Genomic DNA, 23,160 nt, shown 5'->3' with positions numbered 1-23,160 from the left:
GTTAGAGTAATGTTGTAGTCCTGATGGCCAAGGAATTGTGAGAGGCAAGGATTTCTTAGGGTAGTATCCAGGGATCCAGGTTTCCCATTTGCTGCAGAAAGACATGGATTTTTTCCTTTTAGAGAGAAAAACCTTGGAAACCATGGGTTTCCCCTTGCAGGGTGCAAGGGGCTGCTTGGGGTTGGGATGCAGGGGGTGCCACATGTATGTGGCAGCTAGGCAGTGTTGTGGAGAGCAGCTTCCGCAGGTCACTCCAGTGAGATCTGTGGGGCTTGGGGGAGGGGCACACAGGCCATGGGTGGGGTGGGGGGAGGGCAGGTGAACCCCCCTCTCTTCCCTCCTGATTTCTGCATGTGTGGTAGGGTGCAGGGTTGCAGCCAGGCTGGGCCAGCTCTGGGCAGGAGCCACCTCTGCAGTCCAGCAGGTGGGACCTGGCACAGGGAGTTGTGCCGCCTGCTGCTGCCAGGTGGGCAGGAGGCACCTTACCTTGGCTGCCGTGGTGGCATGGTGCTCCTTCCCATACTGGGTCCTGCCCACTAGGCTGCGGAGGTGGCTTCTGCCAAAAGCTTGTCCTGCCTGGCTGCAGCTCTGCACCCCACTGTGGGTGCAGAAATCGGGGGGTGGGTATATTCCTCTTTCTCTCCCTGCCCTGCACATCACCAGCACAGTGCTTGTGATCATACACCCCCATCCCTGCTGGAGCCTGGTGTTGGATGCAGTGGGTTGGGAATGAGGGATCTGGGGAGGCTGGGGTGGGGAGTGAGGGGCACTGGCAAGGCTGAGGGTGGGGAGGGAGGGGCAACAGCATGGGCAGGGGAAGGTCACTGGTATATCAGGGCTGCTCAGCGCCACAAGGCGGGGGCGAGGAGAGGGGAAGCCACAGCTGGATCCATGTCCTGGTGAATGAAGGAGGCAGGGGAGCTTCTTATCTTTCCATGATAAAAAAACAAGATCAAACACCAAAATTATTTAATACAAAGGGCGTTAGTGAAAGTGTGTGTATAATTGCTTATCTGTTTGCCATCTGTGTTGGTTAGATTCTTTTGTTTTCCTCCTTTCCCTTTTTTTTTTACCATCAAATTTAGTGTAATGACTGTCATGGAAATCAAGTTGTCTTAATGGTTATAAATCTATTTCAGAAAATACTGAATATGTAAATGAATAAAATTAAAATCCATTATTTAAGATTTCTTGCTTGTTGATTTAAAAAACAAAAAACAAAAAACAACCCAACCAATTTTATTGATATTTATAAACCAATGCACCCTGCTTTGATCAGGCATGACCTAAACTGTACATGTGACAAAATCTGTCAAACTTTAGTTGGAATTGGGCAAGTGGACATCCTTTAACATTTTTATCTTTAATATCTTTTAGAAGAGTTATCTAGGGCTACATCATTTCTAGTTTTGTCTGCTACTGAGATTTGGTGATAAAAATTGGTTCTGAGCTTCATTATGTTTAAATCCTGTTCTTGTAACAAAGAAGGGGTGAAATATTGTTCGTTATTTTTGGCTGGCTGTCATTTTGATTTGTGTTTCAGCACCATTCTGTTACTGTTGATATAGGATGGCATAGCAGTCCAGAAGCTGTTTAAATTCTTTAATTGTGCTAGCTGTTTAAATGTGTCAATACAAGCAAAAATTGATCACTCCAGTGCAGCAATGATCCCATGCATAACAGTTCCTAATGAATTTGTGTAAAACATTTTGGTATTGATTTACTCTAAAATCTAGTTATGGTGTTTTTTAAAAACATCTTAAGAGTGTTGTGGTAAAATGCAGACATTTTATATTAATGTAAATCGTTATCTTTAATTCATTATGATGGTCCCTTTTGGGTTTTTTTTTGTTTAGGTTGAAGATGAATACAGGGTCTTCCAAGAAGAAGCCAAGAAGCAAATTGAAGATCTCAATATGACTCTAGAAAAGCTTCGGACAGAGCTAGAAGAGAAAGAGACTGAAAGAAGCGACATGAAGGAAACGATCTTTGAGTTAGAAGATGAAGTAGAGCAACACCGAGCTGTGAAACTTCATGACAATCTCATCATATCTGACTTGGAAAGTAAGTGTTGTGAGTTCCTCTTGGTCACAAATAGCATGTTGAAGTGGTAAAAATATTTGAGTTGTAAGTTGCTATGTATGTTTTACAGTCAGAAGAGGACTTGTGGAATCTCGTATATCCCCAAAAGAAAAAATTTAGCTTGACTTGAAGATTTCTAGGTTCTCAAGTTGGAGTGAGGGGAAGTAAATTGATCAAACGCAGGGAATAAATACAAAACGAATAATGCTATTTCAAGTCATGTTTCACAGCAGAACTGCTAGTAGTTGTAGTTTTAGATAATAGCATTTACTGCCCGTGTGACTGCTAAAAGGCTAATTTAATTTTTGTCTGGGAAACCCAAGTTCTCTTTTCTATTCCTACAACCTTTAAGTAGGCAATTTCAGCATCTGAGGATTATTTTGTAGTTCACTAGACCAGAAAAATTCTCCCTCTCAGAGAAACTGGAGGATGCAGCTCTAAAGATCTCTAACTATGTTGTTGTCTCCTTGGTACAACCATATATACTCTTCTGTGTAGACTGTTCAGATTTTAAAATTGATTTGGTCCTTGAAAACAAAAATGCTAACTCTGAAACAAAGCTCAGACAAGTGCGAAAAACTCCATCCTGTTCTCTTTTAATCTCCATTTCCCTAAGCTGCATAGCTATTAGACTTCATGCCTTCGTTTTCCCTGGCGTGAGGTTCTGCGTCTGTTCCAGTCATAAACTGGGTCCTGGGCTGCAGCACCCTGTTAATCAACTGTGGTTACTCAGCAGCAGGTCTGAGATTCCTGCAGTTTTTCCCTTGGGGATTGTGTGACCAGCATCATACAGTGACAAAATGGCCTTCTGAACCAAAATATGGTTTATTTTAACTATAGGAAATAAATCTTTTGAAGATAGGATTTTAAGATAGTCTACATCCCTGATTCTCAACTATGGTGCTGCAAGATCCCTTAAAGGTGCCGCACAATATCAGCACTATTCAGTGTGCAGACATCTGCTCTGGATTTATCTTGTGAATCATGTGATTTTCAAATAGAAATTCACACTGTCAAAAATATTATGGTGGTCATTCTGAGTTCTTGCAACAGAAGAAATATGTTATTATTTTTCTGTAGTCAAGAAACAGAGCTGGTGTTTTCCAAGGGAGGTTTTGAGTCCAAAAAGATTGAAAACCAGTCTATATGCATGTCTAGTTTACTGAAAACTTTACAAATTGTTGATGGCAACCCAGGTAAGCAGGTCTAAACTTCTTCAGACACTACTAGTGTGTGCTTTTAAATCAGATTGTTTTCTCTAGGCATCATCTTCTTCATCTTCTTCTTTCTTTGGAGGGGAAGAGGGAGCCCCTTTTCTTGAGAGGGAGAGATGCTATTTAAACTGCTATCCTCTTTCTTTTGTGTTCCTGGTTTTGGTCTTTCTAGACAAAACCGAGCTAGTATTTAGATAGCCAGTAGCTAGGTTTTTGCCTATTAGATATCTCTCTGCAAACAATAGATGAAGGTTGTCTTTCCTTTCCTAGGTTGTTTTTTTTCCTTCCTATTAAACTAAATGATTATATACATACAGGGCTCATCTGCATGAGATGCTGCTGTGCATTAAGTCGTTGCTACTCTGCGGTAACGTTGGTGCACACTAACCATGACATACTGCGACTGTGCAGTAGCGTCTGAAAAAAAAAAAAACATGTGGAGAAGGTACTGTGTAGTAATGCCAGGTACTGCACAGTTATTTAGTACTTGGTTATGCAAGTACTAAATGACTGCTTAATAACAACTGTGTAATCTGCCGCTTGTGTAGATGTGGCCCCTGTAAACTTTTCAATACCGAGTCAATACACGGTGTCAGATAATTACAGAGCAGCTCCAATTCTATTGTATAGCTTTGTCAAATATAACTACTTCACCTCTTCTTCAAACAGATGTCTTGCAACAGGTCTTCACTACTGAGTTAGCTTTGGGGCTACTGGCACAGATTCAGACACGGCATGCTCAATGAGCTGAAAGTCTCATGAGGAATTCTGAGTCTCTGCTATTTATACATCTAAAAGTAATCTGACGTAGCTGAAGTTTCTGGATCGCAGTCTAACAGTTTCAGGAGACAACCTGAAGTAAAGGCAGGAAGGAAAGCGACATCTTGTGGTACCCGTACAGTATGGTAACCAAAGATCAGCGTAATCAAAACTAACATTTTTCTTGTAAGTTTTTTAAACTTTTCTTGGCTTTAAAACTTACATACCTACAGTAGTTTACTGGGATATTTTTATTGTTTTGTTTTCCTTTTTAGTTTACTTTTGTTTCGAATGGAATATGTAGCACAAAAAAGCAACATTTTAAAGAAAGAGAACAATCTTCCTTACGAGCCAGGGATCCTGGTTTTCTGTGTTTAAAAATGATAAATTATCTGATTAAAAATCCCCAAATCTGTGTTTTTCAGTAATTAAAATGAAACACCACTAGATATATAGGTATCACCTGAATACAATGTTATATTGATATATTTACAATTTTAAAGCAATTTGGAAGCCTACCAGTGTACCAATCACTATAATAAAACAAATTCTAAATAACTATGATTTTTGGAATTTGATTTTGGGTTTTTTATCACAGAAAATCAGAGCTCCCCATGTCCCTTTCTCTGACTAGGACATGGGTCCAGCTGCAGCTGTCCCCCTTAACAGCTTTGTGGTGCTGAGCAGTCCTGGTATACTGGTGCCCTGCCGGAGGGGGCCCCCAGCTGCCAGCGTTACAGGGCAAGGGACACGGATCCACAGCCCTTTGCCCAACCATGGCAGTGCTTGAGCACTGGCTGCCGCATGTGGCAAGTGACAGCTGCTGCTGCAGCAGAGCGGAGCACAAAGCCCAGTTCCCCATCCCCCAAGTGTAGCAGCCTGAGCAGAGCCCAGTGGGGGTTGGGGGAGCTCGGGCTTCTTGCCCTGCTTCCCTCCCCCTGGGGCCTCTGCAGCCCAGCAGGTGGAACCTGGCACAGCAGGGCAGAGTGGGGCTGGGCAGGGAAGCTTGGTGCTGCCACCGAGCCCTGTGGTGCCCTGGTAAGGCATCTCCTGCCCTCCTGACAGCAGCGGGGCTGGTGGCATAGAGTTGTGCCCCTTGCTGCTGGGTGGACTGGGACACTTTGACAAGGCAACACAGGGCTTGCAGCAGTAGTACCGAGCTTCCCCACCCCACTGTGCCCTGCCATGCCAGATCCCAGCTGCCAAGGTCCCAGGGAGAGGGCAGCAGGGTGGGGAGCCTAAGCCTGTAGTGGGCAGCCCTCATCCTCCCCTGCCTCGTGCACAAATCGGGGGGGGCACATTCCCCCCAGACGTCCTCCAGGAGTGTGCTCAGCAGTGGGGAGCTGCTCCCTGCTACACCTGGACGAACTACCCCTCGTCCTACTTCCCACCTGGGCCCTGCAGCCGGGCATTCTGGCCCTGGGCCCCAAGCCCCACACACCGCCCAGGCTGGGCCGCAGCCCCAGCCTCAACTCTGCCCAACTCCCTCCCTTCTTCTGTCACTATGGAGGCTTCAATCCCTCCCCACCCCCGCGCCAGAGTTACCTGCAGGAGCTGCTCTCCAAGCTGCCTGGCGGCTATGTGCATATGTGCACCTGTGCACATACACCTGGCACCCCCTGCCTGACCAGCCCCCCCCTCCCCCCCCAGTCCCTCACAGGCTGGAACTCTGTCAACCTGCAAGGGGAAACCTGCTGTTTCCTGCATTTTTCTCCTTAAAATGAGAAAATCTGTTTTTTACCATGCTTTTCTGTTGCAAACATAAAACCCAGATCCCTGCTTATGAGACTAGAGCCATAAGTGCAGGTCTGAAACCCAGAGGTTGTGCTTATAAGACAGAGATGGATCATAGCAAACAATTGTATAATGCTGTGATGGTATTAATGTGTTAGAAAATTGCATCCTGACTGTAAGCCCTGTCATGGTGTTTGATCTAGCTTGTCCCTTTGGCTGTGAAAATACAGTTGATGCCTCTTAGTTGTAACATGTTAGTCCTATGTCGTTCCTAAATTGCTGCTATAGGGAGTGTCATTTTATGCTGTATGGAAAATATTCCTGGGAAATAATGTCAATGAGATGGGTTGGTGGATAAGATGTTGCAATCACACCTGGTAAGGACAAAGAGTGTCCACTATTAATGTGTTCTCCATATTAACAGCATTGTAAATATGGAGAACCTCTTCCTAATTGCATGTCTGTGTGCTGTGTTATATAGTCAGAAGAGAAATTCTGGTCTTCATATTAAAGCAACTAAAGCCAAAATAAGAACAAAAAATCATTCGGTAAAGAAAAGACTTCAATTTAGATTTTTTTTAAAAAATCTGAAAACCCCAGCATCTGTAGCATCTGAAAACTCTAATTCTTTGAGGGGAGAATTTTCTTGACGGACAACTTAATGTGTAAATGAAGGCAGTAGTATGACAAGCAGTGAATAATATTAGAAGATTATGAATTAGAAAGCTCACAGAAACTAGTCTCTATAAAGAAGAGAGCCATATTTGATAACTAAGTTCATGTAGTTTAATGGGAACCAACATTTATGTTGGAATAAGGTGAGAAGCTGAGGTGCCGTAAGTTAGGAGACATGGCTTTAAATGGCTTGTTGAGATGAGAGGAAATTGGGAAGAAACCTTTTGGGACAATGGAAGCATGAAATACTTAAGATTTTAGTTGTGGAAGAAGTTGGTTATAGATGTTATCTGCAAAATAAAACAATCTATTGAATGTATGCAGTAAAGTTCAAATATTGCTTGAAAAAAGATATAAGTGTTAAGCAGGCCCTGGGAGTGGGGGGTGAGAGGGCACTTTAATTAGAGGCTCTGAGAATTGCTCTAATTAAAGTGCTTGGAGTATCTTGTGGGGGCACTTTTAAATAAAGCTTGTCAAACGAGCTTTACTTAAAGTGCCCTTGCCGCCATTTTTCAGTGCAGGGATGCTGATGCATGCAACGCTGGAGTCTGCTGGAGCATGGTAATTACAGCACGTCAGAGCAGCCTCTTTGCTCGTGTATAGGCTTCCTGAGTTAACACCAGGAAATTGAGAACAAGGAAAGGGCTACTATTTAATTGCTTTCAGGAAATTTCCCTCCCTATGCCTAACCATTTTGATCTGACTTTTCCTTACTGGACATAAAAGTTGCCTGTACTGTTTTTTTTACATTATTGCAGCACATATGCTAGATGCAGAAGTCCCCCCATAGTGTTTTTGGAAACATTACACTAGATGGCGTATTTGCCTTGATTTTGAGTACTGGTTTTCAGAAACTAAATGGACTGTAACGGAAGACATGCAGTAAAGTCTCTAAGCTAAATGTAAAAAAGAACAAAAATAAAAAATCAAAAACAAAAAAAACCCCCCAAAACACTCACCCAACCAAAAAAAAATCCCTCAACATAGTATCTCCTCAAACCCAGCTAATAAATAATAATTGGAAATCATTGTCAAGATGTAATAATGCAAGATGCATTCAAATATGGACATGTATTTCGTTCTTTGAAATATCAGTGAAATTCTGTTTTGCACAGCTTTTATACATGTGCTTCAGGAGTAGGAGGGAGGGGCACTTTAATCAGAGCGGCACCGAGAGCTGTTCAAACTAAAGCTCCTGGAGCATCATGTGTATTAGCGCCCCTCACTGAAAAATGGTAGCAGGGGCACTTTTAACTAAAGCTTGTTGAATGCATGCAGACTCATTGAACGCTCGCAGGCTCATCAAAAGCTTGTCGAAGGCATGTAAGCATGCCATTAATTACTTGATTAATGAAGTCTGCTCTGACGTGCTGTGGAGAAGCCTTGCGTCGGAGAAGCCTTGCTGCACGTGTATGCCAGGCACCCACTAGATCTTGCTGACGGGTTTTTTTTTCCCCCATGATCATAAAGATTTAATTCGGATAAATATGACTAGTCAATAAATAAAAACTCTGCGTAATGGTGGCAGTGTTAAGATTTAGAGCTGTTTTTCTCTGTATGGTATCTTAAATAATATTAAGACTTAATTACTGTTTCATATGAACTTTTATAGAGTATATATTTGGGTATATTATTGATAATCAAATACTGATCCTGGCATATTTGAAAACTATTCCCTTCTCCTATTTTAGGAGGTTGTATCACTTAAACTATACCAATACAGTTAAACCGGAATTGCTATCCCTAATTGTTCAGGAAATAGCTATCCAAGTATTAGGGTACCTTTTTACCACTGTAGCTGTCTCTGCACTATATCTTGTACCCGTATAACTATGCTGGTATGAAATCAACATGCCTAACTATTTCTAATTGGTATTAGTTCCAGGTAGTATACTTTTTCCAATACAGATTTAACCAGGATGCCTCCATTAGGGTCAGCAGTGAATGTCTTCTAGTCTAAGTATTTCGCAAGAAGGCTAAATGTATGCCTACACAGAGCAGTGTGGTATTATACAGTTACCTGCCCCGGCTATACTGCTTCCAGGACCATAGCAAGTTAAGTCTTTTCAAGGGTGCTGTGTGGGGTTTCACACAACGTTAGCACCACCAGGTATGCGAACATGATTCACAAGATAAAAATCAGAGTTTTCAAATAGAAATAATTGGTAAAGCCATTTTGAGCTGTGGTGGGCTTTTTGAATTCTTTGCAACAGAATTCTGTATTATTTTTCCATGGTAAAAACGAGTGAAAACTAAGAGCTAACGTTTTCCAAGGGATGTCTTGAGTCTATAGAGGGGTGCTTTGGTTGAGAATCACTGGTCTAGACATACCAGCTTGCTCAGAGCTAGCATAGGTAGGTATGTCTACACAGTGCCTCATTGTGCCATTTAGACCTGTGGGGGCTGACTGTTTTGTCAGGTGTACCACAAGCTGAGCCCTACACCCTTTCCAATTGCCACTCTGATCCCCTTCCCCCACCTGATCTGTTGCTCTGCTTTCTGCTCCTTCCCTGGTATGCCACGTGCCACACCCAAAGGCTGCCTGTGCCACGTGCTGTGGGTTGGCCACCCCTGATGTAGACATTTGCCGAATATTGTCAGAAATTCTCTGTGCGTGACTAAAGATAAGTGGTGTAATGTTCATGACAAGCCTATTGTATCAGAGTGGCTGAAGAAGGAAGGGCTGTTTTCTCGTCTGATAAGCATAGCTTTTCAGTTATCCATGTTCTTCTGAGCACATCAGTACATTTACAAGTACTTACTTCCTTACATAATTTTTCAGAGAAATATTGTGATTTCCTGTGACAGACAATACAGCTAATATGGCAAAGGTGAGGATAGCTTTGCAAGAAAAATAAGTGTTAAAATGTGGCTGTTTTGTGTACTTCTTGAAGGTACTTGGGGAGAGACTGTCATGGCCTAAGTTGGGGCTGTCCAGCTTCTAAGCAGTCAGGGGCTGCAGGCTTCATGGGTCACGCTAGCTGGGGATGTACCATAGATTCACAGATGTAGGGTCAGAAGGGACCTAAGTAGATCTTCAAGTCCGACCCCCTGCCCTGGGCAGGAGAGAATACTGGGCTCATATGAGCCCGGCTAGGTAACTATCCAGCCTCCTCTTAAAGACCCCCAAGGTAGGAGCCAGCACCATTTCCCTTGGAAGTTGGTTCCAGATCCTAGCCACCCTGACTGTGAAGTATTGCCCTCTGATGTCCAGCCTGAACCTACCAATGGGGTCCATGGATCTTCAGGGCTGCACACTGCACCTTATGCCTGGCCCCACCACCTGCTGCATTGTGTGTCCCCTCACTTCACTGCATGCCTGGCCTCACCCTAAACCAGGGGCAGGCAAAGTTTGGCCCGTGGTGGACTTTGTCCCAGCAGCCCTGGCCTACATCACTGTGGCCAGTTTACATGGAGACCCCAGCAGCAGTGACAGCACAGGGTCAGGGTTTCCCTGGAGATCAGCCCCAGCAGCGCTGGCAGGACTCATGGCAGGGGAGGGAGCTGCACCAAGGCTAGGATCTTATGGTGGTGACAGTGTGGTCCGGAGCTGGGGCAGAGCTGCCATCTGCTGCTCGCGTGCCCCAGGCAAGGCTGTGGGCAGAGGATCATGGTCTGCCCCAGCTCCAGGTCATGCTGTCACCACTGCAATATCCTAGCCCCGGCGGTGGAACAGCTCCCCACCTAGCCAGAGCTACTGGGCCCGATTTCCATGGAAACCCTGACCTCACGCTGTCATGGCACTACCTCAGCTCCTGGGGTCTCTGTGGAAATCAGCCACAGCAATGCAAGCAGGGGCTGTTGGGAAATGGAGTCCAGCTGCTGGCCACATCCACCATTTTGCCAACCCCTGTCCTAAAATCTTCAGCTATCAGCTCCCCGCTGCATCGTGCCTCTCGGGGGGCCTCAGAACTTAGGTTCCACCAGCACTGCAGTCTGTGCCGTGCTGCACCCCCAGCCCCTGGGGTAAGGGGGAGAGCGAGCATGGAGATCCCAGAGTAATCAGGGGAGAGCATCAGCTGGGTGGGAGCCTGGGGGCTGCAATGTAACCCTTTGTGGCCTGCGGGCAGCTAATAGGTCACCAGTTGGACAGCCCTGGCCTAAGTAGTAAGGAAAGAAATGCTTTTGCAACTTGTCTGAGGGGGTCTCTTTCAGGAGCGGCTCAGGGGAATATTGGGGTTTCCCAGTAGGTAACAGAGAGCTTTCTAAGGAGGCTTGCTTCATAATTGCTCTAAATGTTGAAGTCTTTGATTCTTTATAGAAGAGTTTGTGTTCAGTTACAAAAACTGATGAAGTACAGGGGGAAAAATTACTGAAATGCAATTAGATTATGGCAAAATGCACATTCTGAAAGAATCACCTGTCTGTAACACCATGCTGGCAGTCTGAACACAGCAGAATTTCCTCTTGCTGCAGAGGACTAAATGCTCCTTCGGTATGCCAGAGTAGCTTGTATAGGAATTGGATTTCTATCATCAGGAATACATTTACAAATTAGCATCTTCTGTTACATAAAAGCTTGTTCTTCCATGAAATACTGAAACGTTTAACAGTTACTTGAGATTTTCCACTGTTAATTTAAATGTCCTGAGAGAAAAGAAAGGATAGGATTGTGAAAGTAGCATTTTGCCTGATAACTTGTAGGTCTTTTTGCTGGTAAAGACCGACTATTTTCATCATTTTGCCTGATGCATTATGTCACAACCCAAAGTTGTGAGTTTTTGTTTGTGTGTGCTTTGGCATCGTTAAATTATGTTCCCGCTAAATTGCAGCTTCCTTGCACGGTGGAGTTCTCTGCTGCAGAAGAGAACTCCGGTGCAACGGGGAATTTCCCGCCAATTTGTAGCTTTCTTTGCATCTCAGAAATGCACGGTGCAAAGGAGTTCCCGCCATTTGTATGAAGATTTGTGCCACGTTATTGGCCGATTCTAAATTATGCACACGTGGCGGCTAGCGATTGGCTTGCTAGCCATATAAAGAGCTTGGGTGGCTTCCGCCCAAGTTGGAGAGAAATCACTTAGAGAGCGTGAAGATCTCTAAGCGCTGCGGATCCTCATGGACCCAATGCATTTCTTAAGCAGGCAACAGAGGTCTAAACAGCCTCTGGCCTCTCCCCGTCGCTGAGCGCAATCCTAGATGTATCCCTTTCCTATATACTCAAGATCCGAACCCACAGAGTTTTAACAACTCCGGGGCCAGAGAGCCGAACCAAACCCACGGAGCTTCGACAACTCTGTGGGAAAGAAATTGCCGAACCTGCGGAGCCTTAACAGCTCCGGGGCCAAAGAACCGAATTTGTCGTAGTCCTCCAACGAGGATTTAAGCGGAGCTGTACCTGGGAAACTGTCCAGCCTACACCGCGACCATCTTGGGTGTAAGTAAATAATCTTTAAATCAACCATTACGCCTCTGTGACTAATTCTAGCCCGTGCATGCCTTGCCGCCACACGGTCCTCTCCGGCCCCGCGTGCCTGGGCTGCTGGCCACAGCCCGCGTGCGCAAAGACGGGCCCGGCTCACCCCCGGCCCGCACACATTATTCAAAGTTTAGAAAACTGGAAGGGACAAATAAGACTTTCCTTCATTTCTAAAGCATCATAATGCTTCAGACTATAAAAAGATCTTCTTTGAGTTTGAAGAATGAACCTTAACTGATATGATTGACTAGGGATTGCTAGTAATGTTGTGTGTGCTGTTTGATGAAACTGATATGGATATCTTAATCCAGGATGGTACTTTTTTCACAGATTTGAAATGTGTTGAATTCAAATGACTTGAGTATTTACTTTTAAGTAATTTTGGTTTCTCAGCTTGTTTTGCTCTTTTCTTACAGCAGCCTTTAAAATCCAGTTATTAGCATGTCAGCAATCATTTCAGGTTTTTTAACTTATCTCATTAAAATTTAATATAAAAATGCAGTAGCATTAAGGGCATAAACACACAAAACAATTGTACTCCTTGAAGGTGAGGGAGGGGACACCGCAGTTCAGCTTTTCCGTCTAACTGTTTTGCCTGTTCACTGTACCCTTCAGTAAGTAGAGGCCTAACCGCAGTAGTTTACATGTGTTTAATATAGCTTCTTTTACAGCGGGATAGAAGCAGACAGGCAAAAGTTAAGCATGTCAGCTACCATACTCTCACAAACAGTATGTCCCGACTTACCTTTAAAGCCGTGGAATTGTCTGTGTCTGTTCCCTTGATGTCCAATTGGATTGAATCCTTATCAAATTGATTTTATTATTTTTAAAAAGTCAGGTTTTTTAAAACATGTTTTAAGTTGTTATTGCCTATTTAAAACAAGCGTCTCCTCTTTCAGTAAAACAGACAAGTCTGGAAGCCTGTCTTTGCTATGTAGTTTCCCTGTTCAGCCACTAGAAACTCCTGTGCTGCAATAGCTGTTGCTGCTGTCTGCAGTAATGTGAAGTCCCTGTGCTTCAGTTGTTGGAGTTTGGAAGCAGTGTTCACTTTTTCTCTTTCTCTGAACATGCTACCTTCTTCTCTTCCATTGTGAGATGGGGAGACTGGGTAATGGCTCAAGGGTCAGGCTGGAGAAAGGGGTCCCTGCAGGGGCTTGCTCATGTGGAGTTGGGGTTCTTGAAGCTTCTTGGACATTTGGGGTGAGGGAGGGGTTTAGGCAGTTAGGCTAAAGGGAAGGAAGATGCTTCAGAGCAGGTTCACAGAAGGACAGGTGCCCATGGGTTGAATGCAGTTAAGGCTCAATTGCCAACCTGTAGGTAGTGCATATGCTTGGGGGGGGGTGTAGGGGCATGAACTTGGGAGTTCAAAAACCAAAAGAAACCAAAAATCAGGACTTTTAATATAATGACTTTTGGATCCTGGGGGCTGGCAAGATTCAAGTCTTTGTCTTCCCTCTCTTATTTTCCTCCCCTCAGTAGACTTTAGAAAAACACTTTACCTTTTGCTCTAAAACACTCTGTATTGTTTATAATGGCTGGAGAATGTTCAGAGCATTGTATTGAACTTCAAAGCACAAACATACTAAAACTTAATGGTGCGTCTCATACCACAAAAACCCAGAACAATAGCGTTACCCAAGATCTAGCTTTGGGACACATTTAGAATTTCCGGTTTGTGGTGTTTCCTTTTTACTCTTTTTTTTATTTTTAGACAAGTTTATGGTGTACTTCTAGAGAAAAATTGTTTGTTTAAAAAAAATCCTTGGTTTAAAAACAAGAAAAAAGATGCCTCACCCACTAGAACTTCACACTTCTGGGAACAAGCTTATAAACAAGTATGAGGAGCTGCATCAACTCCTTAGATAGGCAGCTTTCAGTATTGAAGGAACTGTACATTTTTGGTGTCTCTGAAGAAGCCCATTCTCACATCCTTCAGTTGGACTTTGTCACTTTTAACCTAAAATTGGCAAGTCTGTATGGTTTGTTTGTTTTTTTAAGCTCAATCAAGAATTGCAAATAAAGAGTCCTGCTTTTGTACGTTTTGCTAATATGACATGGTATTTTGTGATTTAAGTGACTCCCACTTTGTTTTATCCTGTCCAGTGCTAAAGGATGAGGTGGATGTGTCATTTATCCCATAAGATGGCTAGAAGAAAACGTCAGTTTGGTTTGAAGTCGGTGAACTTTTCCAATCCTGAAATGCCATTTTTTTTTCAAGCTGCTGGAGGTTTATATCATTTTTAAAAAGAAATGAGCTATAGTAGTAAAAGACTCTCTAGTTTAGAGTTTTGTATCACGCCAAAAGGTCAAAGAAACAAAAAAAAATTACAAGAAAGAGTCAATAAGTTTATAATTACTAAAGACATAAAAATTATGACCATGGAGTTGTCATCATGCTACAATCTGACTTTGCCTGAATACTGCCATGTTGGCATCAGGGTCAGAATTGCAAAATAGAGTAGCCTTATGTGAATAAATGCAGTCTGCATGGTATTTTCTGTTTAGTCCACCCTATATGCTACTGAGGCTCATTTCATGCTAAAAGAATCCCTTTGCCAAAAGACCAGAGGACACCTCTGGGTATCAAAATATGGGCTCTACTTCAAAAACAAGGTAAAAGGAATCAGGAAGATTAGTGGGGTTTAAGGGTCTAGAAATAATTCTGTGTTTCATAGTGCTGCTCCCTGGCCATAGTAATTGTATCTGGTAATCAAGTAAAGATGTTGGAAATTTTAATTTTACTATGAAATAAGGATCATACAATTTTACATTGACAGTTTGTTTCAGGTAATGTTCAGTGGATGTTTGAATAGTCAGAAGGTATGTGCACATTACTGCAAAGGTTTTGCCGAGCTCTTATATTTTAAATAGCTAAAGGTTGAATAGTTGCAACCTTCTTATGAAAAAGTGCTGCCAACATACACACAAAATGTTTGTTTCACAACTGCCCTTAGTAGTATGAATGTGAAATACAAAGCATAATTTATTATAACTAACTACAAATCAGCAGCTCCCGCATTTTTACAGTTTGCAGGTACATACACAGTACCATAGAAATAAATGCCCCTAAGACCCAAGGATCAGTGAAGCAGTACTTAATGGAAAAAATTATTCCATGTGGTGCTTCATCAGTGGCTCACTTATAAGAATGGAATAATCAATCATACTATTCTCCTGGAGCGTTGAATAAAGCAGCAAATGAAGAATAATCGCAGTAGTCTATCTGTCAGACAACAGTTTAGGCATTGCTAGTGATCAAGCTTCTTCTTACTCTTTGTGTAGCTGCTAACAGATTTAAGGGAACATCTTTCTTGCCAGCTCTGATCTTGTTGACTATGATATAATGCTTGCCCACTGTGCTTTACGTATAACTTATTCCCATCTCAAACAATGTGCTGATACACAAGAATGTGAGTTTCTTGAGGGTGGGAATATAAATCTTCCATATAGAAGTCACAGCTTGGGAAGCTGGTACTGGCAACAGCTACCTTATGCAGGAAAGAAAGGTTGCTTGTACACATGACTAAAATTGCCCATTTTTGCAGTTTAATTGCATCATGCTGTACACATACAGGGGTTTTTTTTGTGATTTTAAATGCGTTTGTCCCACTGCATACTAAACCACATCTACATGTAGTTTTGTTTGCAACATAGCTTTTTGTAGCTGGGGCAGCATCCAGCCTGCTAGCAGCCCACCCGGGTGGGCCCTGGGGGTGCCGCTGCCGCAGTTCAGGGGGCCGTCTGCAGTTCAGGGGCTGCTCAGCCCACCAGCAGCTCGCCCCCCAGCTGTGGGAGACTCAGGCAGGCTCTGCCGGCGGTGGGGAGGATCGGGTCTATTGCTGCAACAGTGATAGAAGCCCCTAAATTGGAATGCTAGGCTTTTAATTGTCACAATTAAACCCACCTTTTCAATTTAGGGGCTAAACCCCCATGACACATACACGTGCCCAAAAGTGTTAACTCAGTAGGGGCAGTAACTCATCTTTTTCTTTTTATTGTGAAAAAATATTTCAGGCCATCTAAACTGGTGGTTTTGAAGCTTTTACTTAGTATCTTCCCATGTCACTCCTCTTAGCATGAGCCGTTCTTAGATACTGGTTCTTTCTGGGGCAGGAGAAAAGTGGGAATCCTTCAACTTTAAAGTTTGGAGTGATGTGCAGTTGCAGCAGTGCACACTTGCAAAATGGTGCCATGCTCAGACTTAAGCATGTATACCTTAAGAAAGTATACATTAAACCTTTTCTAATCCTAGTGTTTTTCCAAAAATGCCTCTGGTGGGGAAAGGGGAGTGGTGTGTGGGGGGTGTGTGCATAAATAAAGAGGGGGAGGGGAAGAGAGCTTGGAAAGAGATTTTTAACAAGGAACTTCAGTTACTTTTTCGGAGGCAAACAGATCCTTCAGTAAGATTTTGTCTTAAAGTGAATTTAACTTCTCTTTCCAGATACAGTTAAAAAACTTCAGGACCAAAAGCATGATATGGAGAGAGAAATAAAGAATCTTCACAGGAGGCTCCGGGTAGGTTAAAGCTAAAACCCAATGCATCAGTAAGGACTAAAGCGAGAAGGATGCTATAGGAGTGATATGCAAGACATTCTGCAGCAAGAAATACATAATATGTAACAGCTGAGTGTAGTTTATCTATATTACTCTTGCATTGCTTTGAAAACCTACCAGAAATGTTTCAAAGTTATATGAAAAGAACTGGGATCGTGGCACATTCAAGTAGGAACTGCTTTCTACAAAATGTTGCTGATGTTAACAGGTATCAAAAGCAAATACAAACTTACTAATGAGTGGAACAGGGAACAATATTTTGTTTATAAAAGCAGATAAAATGACTTATTTTGAGGAGAGGGGCTTCATCTTGGGATAAAGTTACTAGGCCGCAGGGACTGACAAATGGAACTGTAAGAGCATGTGTGCAGTAAATAAACAATTTTTTCTGTTGTCTGGTGTACAGTATTCTTTAAATAAACATCTTTACTTTTTAGAGGAAAAGAAATTTCAGGACTTTCTGCTAAGAACCTTTTTTTTTCCCCAGAGCTGTACTTTAAGTTTTACACTTAAGTAGCATTTGACTTTTCTGCCGTTTTTATTTGTCAGCAGTAACATCACTTTTAAATCATTCCTTCTGATGATGCAGTGGAATGGTGCATAAGTGCTTCTTTTTTGACTTGAGATTTCTCATTGTTGCTAGCAGTTTAAAATGTGGTTTGTTTATAGGAAGAGTCTGCTGAATGGCGCCAATTCCAAGCTGATCTACAGACTGCAGTGGTCATAGCAAATGATATCAAATCTGAAGCCCAGGAGGAGATAGGAGACTTAAAGCGTAGGCTGCATGAAGCTCAGGAGAAAAATGAGAAGCTCACTAAGGAGCTAGAAGAAATAAAATCTCGCAAGTATGTTGAACATTGGGAGTTATGCTTTTTTTTTTTTTTGCCATTTCAGAGGTTAATTGCTTAGCTGTTACTGAGACTTTGGAAGGTTATGGAGCAAGAAGCTGTTGTTCTGAGGACTGAGCATATCAGCCTCTGATCTCTGCATATTTTTGGATACCACTTTGGGAAAACTGGCAAGCTTGTTTGGTTGGGTGATATTGTTTTGTTTAGTTCTGGCTTTTACAGATCACACTTCTTTTCCTCCAGTAGAGGAAATATACTGGTTTTGGCACTTTTGCATATAAGCAGCACTGACTTTGGGTCAACTTCCCTGAAAAGGACATGGAAAGGAAGCAGCAACTCTTGCAAGCGCTAGTTGCTTACTTGCCTGTACCTTTTAGAGGGGAAAAACAGTTCGTTTTTACCCAGTTGGCTCTCCCCATTTTTGCTTTTTTTTGTATATATAGCATTTTTATTTGTGTTCTTTATTCCTAGGAAATCTATCTATTAAGGTGTAAATATGTAACTGTGAAGTATTTCAGTTCTCTTACTGAAGCCAAGGCTTGAATTTGCACTGACAGTTCTCCTACCAATATGAATAAAATAAATTAGCATAGTTAATATTCTGGCTGAAAAACAGCTACAGTTGACTTTCCTACTAAGCAGTGTGATCCAGCTTGAAAATGAACCTGTTCTTCAATACTGTATTCTTCAGTAGCAATTGACAACCTTTTAGGTTGCAGGCCAGAGTGATCCAGTTTGGGTCAGAGAAGTGTGGGCACTAGGACTCAGCTGCCACTGCTGCTTTTCCCCATAGCAGCATGGGGAGAGTGCCTGCAGCCAACCACTCCCACTGCCAAAGCCACATATCTGTGGACTGCATCAAATAGCTTTACTTGACAAATATTTTAAATTGACCAAAAATCCAAAGCTGGTAATTTAACTCAATACAATAAATAGAAAATGTGGTTAATATAGAGCAGGGCTATAAGCTCAGTTCTTGGGTTCACATTCAGACCTTTCCTCATAAAGAAAGATTTGTTTCCCAGCATTTCTGAGATGGCCTAGCTCTTGTTTCCAGGCAGGAAGAGGAACGTGGCCGAGTATACAATTATATGAATGCTGTAGAGAGAGATCTGGCAGCGCTCAGACAAGGAATGGGGCTGAGTCGCAGGTCCTCCACCTCCTCAGAGCCAACTCCTACTGTAAAAACACTCATCAAATCCTTTGACAGTGCCTCACAAGGTAATTACTTTCAATTAATGTAGTAATTGTAGAAAGTAAAGGATTTGTGTATGTTAATGTGGTACCCTGCTGCTATTTTAGCCAATTCAGAATTCTGCTGCTTGACTGTGCTGTTGTGACCTACAAATAAGGGTTTAAACAAACCCTTCTAAATGAAATCATGTTACTGGTGATACTTTACTGTTAGGTACACTTATGCTTAAGACATGATTAACCAGGTGTGATGTGGCCACACATCCAATTAATGGCATAATAAAAGGAGGAATAAGCCACAAAGTTATTCCACAAAAAAGTGTAATAACTTTTTGGCTGGTTCCTATCACGCCATTTATTGAAGGTGAGGTCAGGGGCACCCCTACAGCTGGGAGTGCCATCAGCTGATGGAGCTCCTAGCCATTGGGGCACACCATGCATTTCCACGGGACACCCAGCTGCCGTGACACATGGTGTCACCTGTTTATCTGGGACCCATGGCGTGTGTACAGACTCCTGGCCACAGGAGCTTGCTACTTGCTGGTGCAAAGGGATCCCAGGATTATGATCTTAGGCTCCCCCTTCACCAGCAGTAAGATGTGATGGTGTCTGATGCATGATCCCACTATCACACCTCCTGTCACAAACATGTGGCATGGCAGGAAGTGCAGTTGTATGGATTACATATTAGATCCCACCGCACCTTTACCTGCGTGTCAGGAGGGGCCCTCATTTTCATCTCTTTCCATCATTACCACAGGGGTTCAGTGGTCACTTTTCTGCACTGTTGCTTACCCGGTGATGATTCAGCACTCCCACACTCTAGGGATATAAAATGTATTGTGCACTCAGCTGTGCTTCCAGCCATGAGTTTCTGAAATTAATAGAGGTTCTAAATTCAGCATCCTAGAAGCCATGTTATGGCTGTAGCCAAGTTTTTTTTTTTTTCAGCTCCTCTTTGCCTTAGTGGGGTATGTTGGGGTGCCAAAAGACTTTATAAAATGAGATGTACAGCCAACCTAGTCTTATGTCCTGATATTAGGACTTTTTTTGAAGAGATGGGCTTGGGGTCTAGTTCTTTCACTTCTCTGAAAATGAGCAGGATTATGATCAATATATAGTTTTTCCTTGAGGATCAAAAAAGAAATTGCAAGCACTAGGCATTAGTTTTCTCAATTTTTGAGTGTGAATCACATTTATAGTAAGGTCACTTTAAAATACTGTAGTGTGAAGGGGGAACATGTAGCTGTATATTGCATTTAAATGTTTACATCTGTTTTAAGGCCGTTGTGACCTAAAGTAAATGATGAACAGGTAGAATTGCTCTCTACCTGAAGACCTGTCATATGTTGCATCATATTTGATAAGTCATAGTGATTCTACAGCTAGTAATGTTTCTACATTTGCATTCTTTCTATTATACTTCTAGTTTTTAGCTTCCTCATTGCTAACTTAGGAGTTGCAGTTGCTTTATTCATAGGAATTGCAAAAAGAAATAAAATTCCGATTCAGGGAGGAAGTAACATGAGGGAATCGAGAAAACATTTGCCTCTTGTTTCTCTTGGGACAAAGAAACTCTTGCTTCGGCAACTTTAGTCGCATAAAATGCTTCCATGCCCTTCCCCCTGTCAGATTCACATCAGCTGCTAGTCATGCTGTTAGAAAATCAGCTGACTGGCAGAGTGAAGTGAATTCTCAGTCATGACTCTGTGACCTTTATATGTCCTAGGCTTTGTAGACTTCATACTGATTTTGATAAAAAATGGAAAAGCTGAAAGGAAGAAAATGGGTTATGTGGGAAGCATCTGGCAGACCAAGAAATAATAACCATCTTTACAACTGTTGACACCTTCCAATCAAATAGGATTCCATATCTTTGCACTGCTCATCTTCTCATGCAGTTTAAAAATGTTGATGTGCTTAATGATCTATAAGAGAAGAAATAAAGCCAATGGTGGGAGAGTGGGAATAGGGATTCTCTTTTCCCACAACTGTCTGGACAGGAGGGGAGAAAGAAGGGTACATAGAAGCCCTGGCAGGTATAGAGCTTGAGGAATTGCATGAGAGTGTGTGGGGAGCAGTGGACTTCCTGGCTTGTGAAAATGTACTTGACCTTCAGAAGCAGCAAAGTGTTCAACCCACCCATGTAAAAAAGGCAAAGCCACTTGAGCTTGGGGGAAGTGTTTTGTGATGAGCTGCTAAATGTAATTTTATACAGCTGTTTCTTCTGCAATTCAGGCATGCTTTAGTAGTTGACAGATGCCATGTTCTGAGCATTTTTTAAAATCCTACAAGTTATTTTCTGTGAAATTAGTACTGCTAAATATGAGCCAATGTTTGTTTTGTCAGAGTGATCATGTAAGGGTCGAATGTAATATGAACACGTGGACATTTATGGTCTTTTTCACTGAAAACTATGGAGCATGTCATAGCCACTTTTTTTTTCCCAATAGTTCCAAGCCCAGCCACAGCCACAATTCCTCGCACCCCGCTCAGTCCAAGCCCCATGAAAACACCCCCTGCAGCTGCAGTTTCCCCTATGCAGGTAAGTGTTTTCTGATGGTATTTAATCCTTTATCTGTAGAGAAAAGCATGTGAAAGTTGGTGGCAATGGCATTATGCAAATGTTGACTGACTGGCTTTGGGGGCAATAACAATAAAATGTTGCCTCCAGTAAATAGCTGCTGAAATGAAGACAATCCTAGAAGAACTCTATTTGTCTAAGGCACTAAAAACAAAATCATCTTTCAAACCTAGTTCATTATTTGGTGATTGTAAGTTTATTGTGTTGCCTTCCCCCTTTTTCCACAGAAGCTGTCTGGACCAGCGCTGCTTGCCATGAGCATACATATGTAACTCCCTAATGTCAATAATATTCCTAGGGGTGTTGGTTGTAGCCGTGTTGGTCTAAGAACATAGGCAGACAAGATTCCTTGGGTGAATTTGATATCTTTTATTAGACCAACCCAAATAGTTGGAGAATAATTATTAAGCAAGCTTTCGAGTTCAAAAACCCTTTGTCAGGCTAAGGAAGTTTCAGCAGTTGGTGTGTGCTCTTCCTGGATGGAATGAAAAGTAAATACAATAATATTCCTAATAATTTTTCAGTAGTTGACCTTGTCCAGACAAAATGAAGAACCTTTTTAAATACTGGATTGTATTAGTGAAAAAAATAATATTTAAAACCTACTGTCATACACATCAGGATTTTCTGTTGTAGATATTAAGTCTCCTGCCACATTGAGGCACTCATTCAAAAGTAAGCATGTAGAGATTCAAGAGTAAGGCCCCTGCTACATGTTACATTTGTTATTCAATTAACTGCTTAATTGCACAATAAATGTAAACTGTCTGATAGTTACTTTGCATTTGTGGCAGGTTAACAGGTGAATGGCACAATAAATTTAAACCAGCCATATGTATGTGCCAAGTTATCACATGATAAAAATGGTTGTCCAGCTATAAAAAAAAGAGCCAACTGGCTATAAAAAGTTAGTGCTTGAAAATATGTAGCAACTCTCCAGTTGTTTTTTATCCAGATTTAATTTGAATGTGTAGCAAGGCCCTAAGTGGAAAAAATTGGATGTTTTTGTGAAACAGTATCTCTTGTTGCTTTCTGTGGTTCAGTGAGTAGTGATGGCATTTTTCTGAAGGCACTTGGGTGTGTGACTAGTTTTGTCAGTAGGGTCTTCTGACTCCATTGATCTGCTTTTATATTTCTGTTTGTTTCTGTGCTCCAGTAGGAATGGGCACACTTAATCTCATACTCTGAAAAAAGAGACTAGAGCTTTGGCAGCAGACAAGTTTTTCATTGTAGCCTAAGGCTTAGTCATGTTATATACTTGCAAATAAACCAGCGTATCATTGTACAGTACTGAGGAGTTAGTGCATAAGCTTTACTGTTCTTCATTTGAAGCTCTGTATCTCCAAGAATTAGATTTTGAATTGTGCTTCTGGTGTCACAGAATGTCAGGAGTGGATTGCATATTGTAGTGGACGAAATTACCTGAGAAAAGCAAAGTTGTAATATAACTTTCCCTCTTTTATATATTTTTTTAAACATGTGGTTTGGCTGAAAATGCATATAAGTGTGAAAAGAGTGATTTGTCCCTTACCTTGCTTACATGCATTTTATTTAACCAAACTTTTTGGGTCAAGGAATGATGTAATGAGGCTCAAAAAATTTCAGTAATGTTAATACATAGGTTTCTACTGTACTTTCCTTCAACGCTCTGTAACTTGACACAGTCTGAATTTTGAAAATTATTTTTTTTAATTACGTTTGCCCTACAGTAATATCATCTTCCATAGCCTGTTTGTGTTTCTTCCACTTGCATCATTTGTGCATTCTTCTATGATGGCTTCACCCTCCTTATCTCTAGTGGAAAAACAAGATTTAAAATTGGGGCCAGTGTATAAGATGAGTTTATTCTATGTACAGTTACTCTTGGCGACTCAGGCACTTACACAAAGTAAGTATTTGCTCAAGCAGAGACTTGGTGAATTAGTGGCACAATCAGCGTGCTAGCACAAATCCCACTAAACCCCACCTGGAGAAACTGATAAGACTGGGAGACAGTGAAAACCAGGTTTTTGTGTGAAACTGCCTACATTTAGGACCAGATATGAATGGAAGAATGTTTACCCTGTACAGGTTCACAGATGATACCAAATTATGGGGCAA

At 42.1% G+C, this 23,160-nt stretch overlaps 1 protein-coding gene across 2 annotated transcripts in view; it reads left to right on the top strand.

Moving 5' to 3' along the window:
* SPECC1L (sperm antigen with calponin homology and coiled-coil domains 1 like) overlaps positions 1–23,160 on the top strand; it is a 120,934-nt gene that overhangs the window by 35,567 nt on the left and 62,207 nt on the right. For both annotated transcript variants that reach the window (XM_059713521.1, XM_059713522.1), the window contains exons 6-10: positions 1,857–2,064; positions 16,322–16,395; positions 17,104–17,279; positions 18,340–18,503; positions 20,930–21,021. In XM_059713521.1, coding sequence (XP_059569504.1) covers positions 1,857–2,064; positions 16,322–16,395; positions 17,104–17,279; positions 18,340–18,503; positions 20,930–21,021 — 714 coding nt within the window. The remainder of the gene's footprint in view (positions 1–1,856; positions 2,065–16,321; positions 16,396–17,103; positions 17,280–18,339; positions 18,504–20,929; positions 21,022–23,160) is intronic.

The sequence above is a fragment of the Alligator mississippiensis genome, chromosome 10, assembly GCF_030867095.1.
Source record: "Alligator mississippiensis isolate rAllMis1 chromosome 10, rAllMis1, whole genome shotgun sequence".
NCBI classification, from domain to species: Eukaryota; Metazoa; Chordata; order Crocodylia; family Alligatoridae; genus Alligator; species Alligator mississippiensis.
The sequence above is the reverse complement of the archived record's forward strand: the minus strand, read 5'-3'. Positions and strand labels throughout refer to the sequence as shown.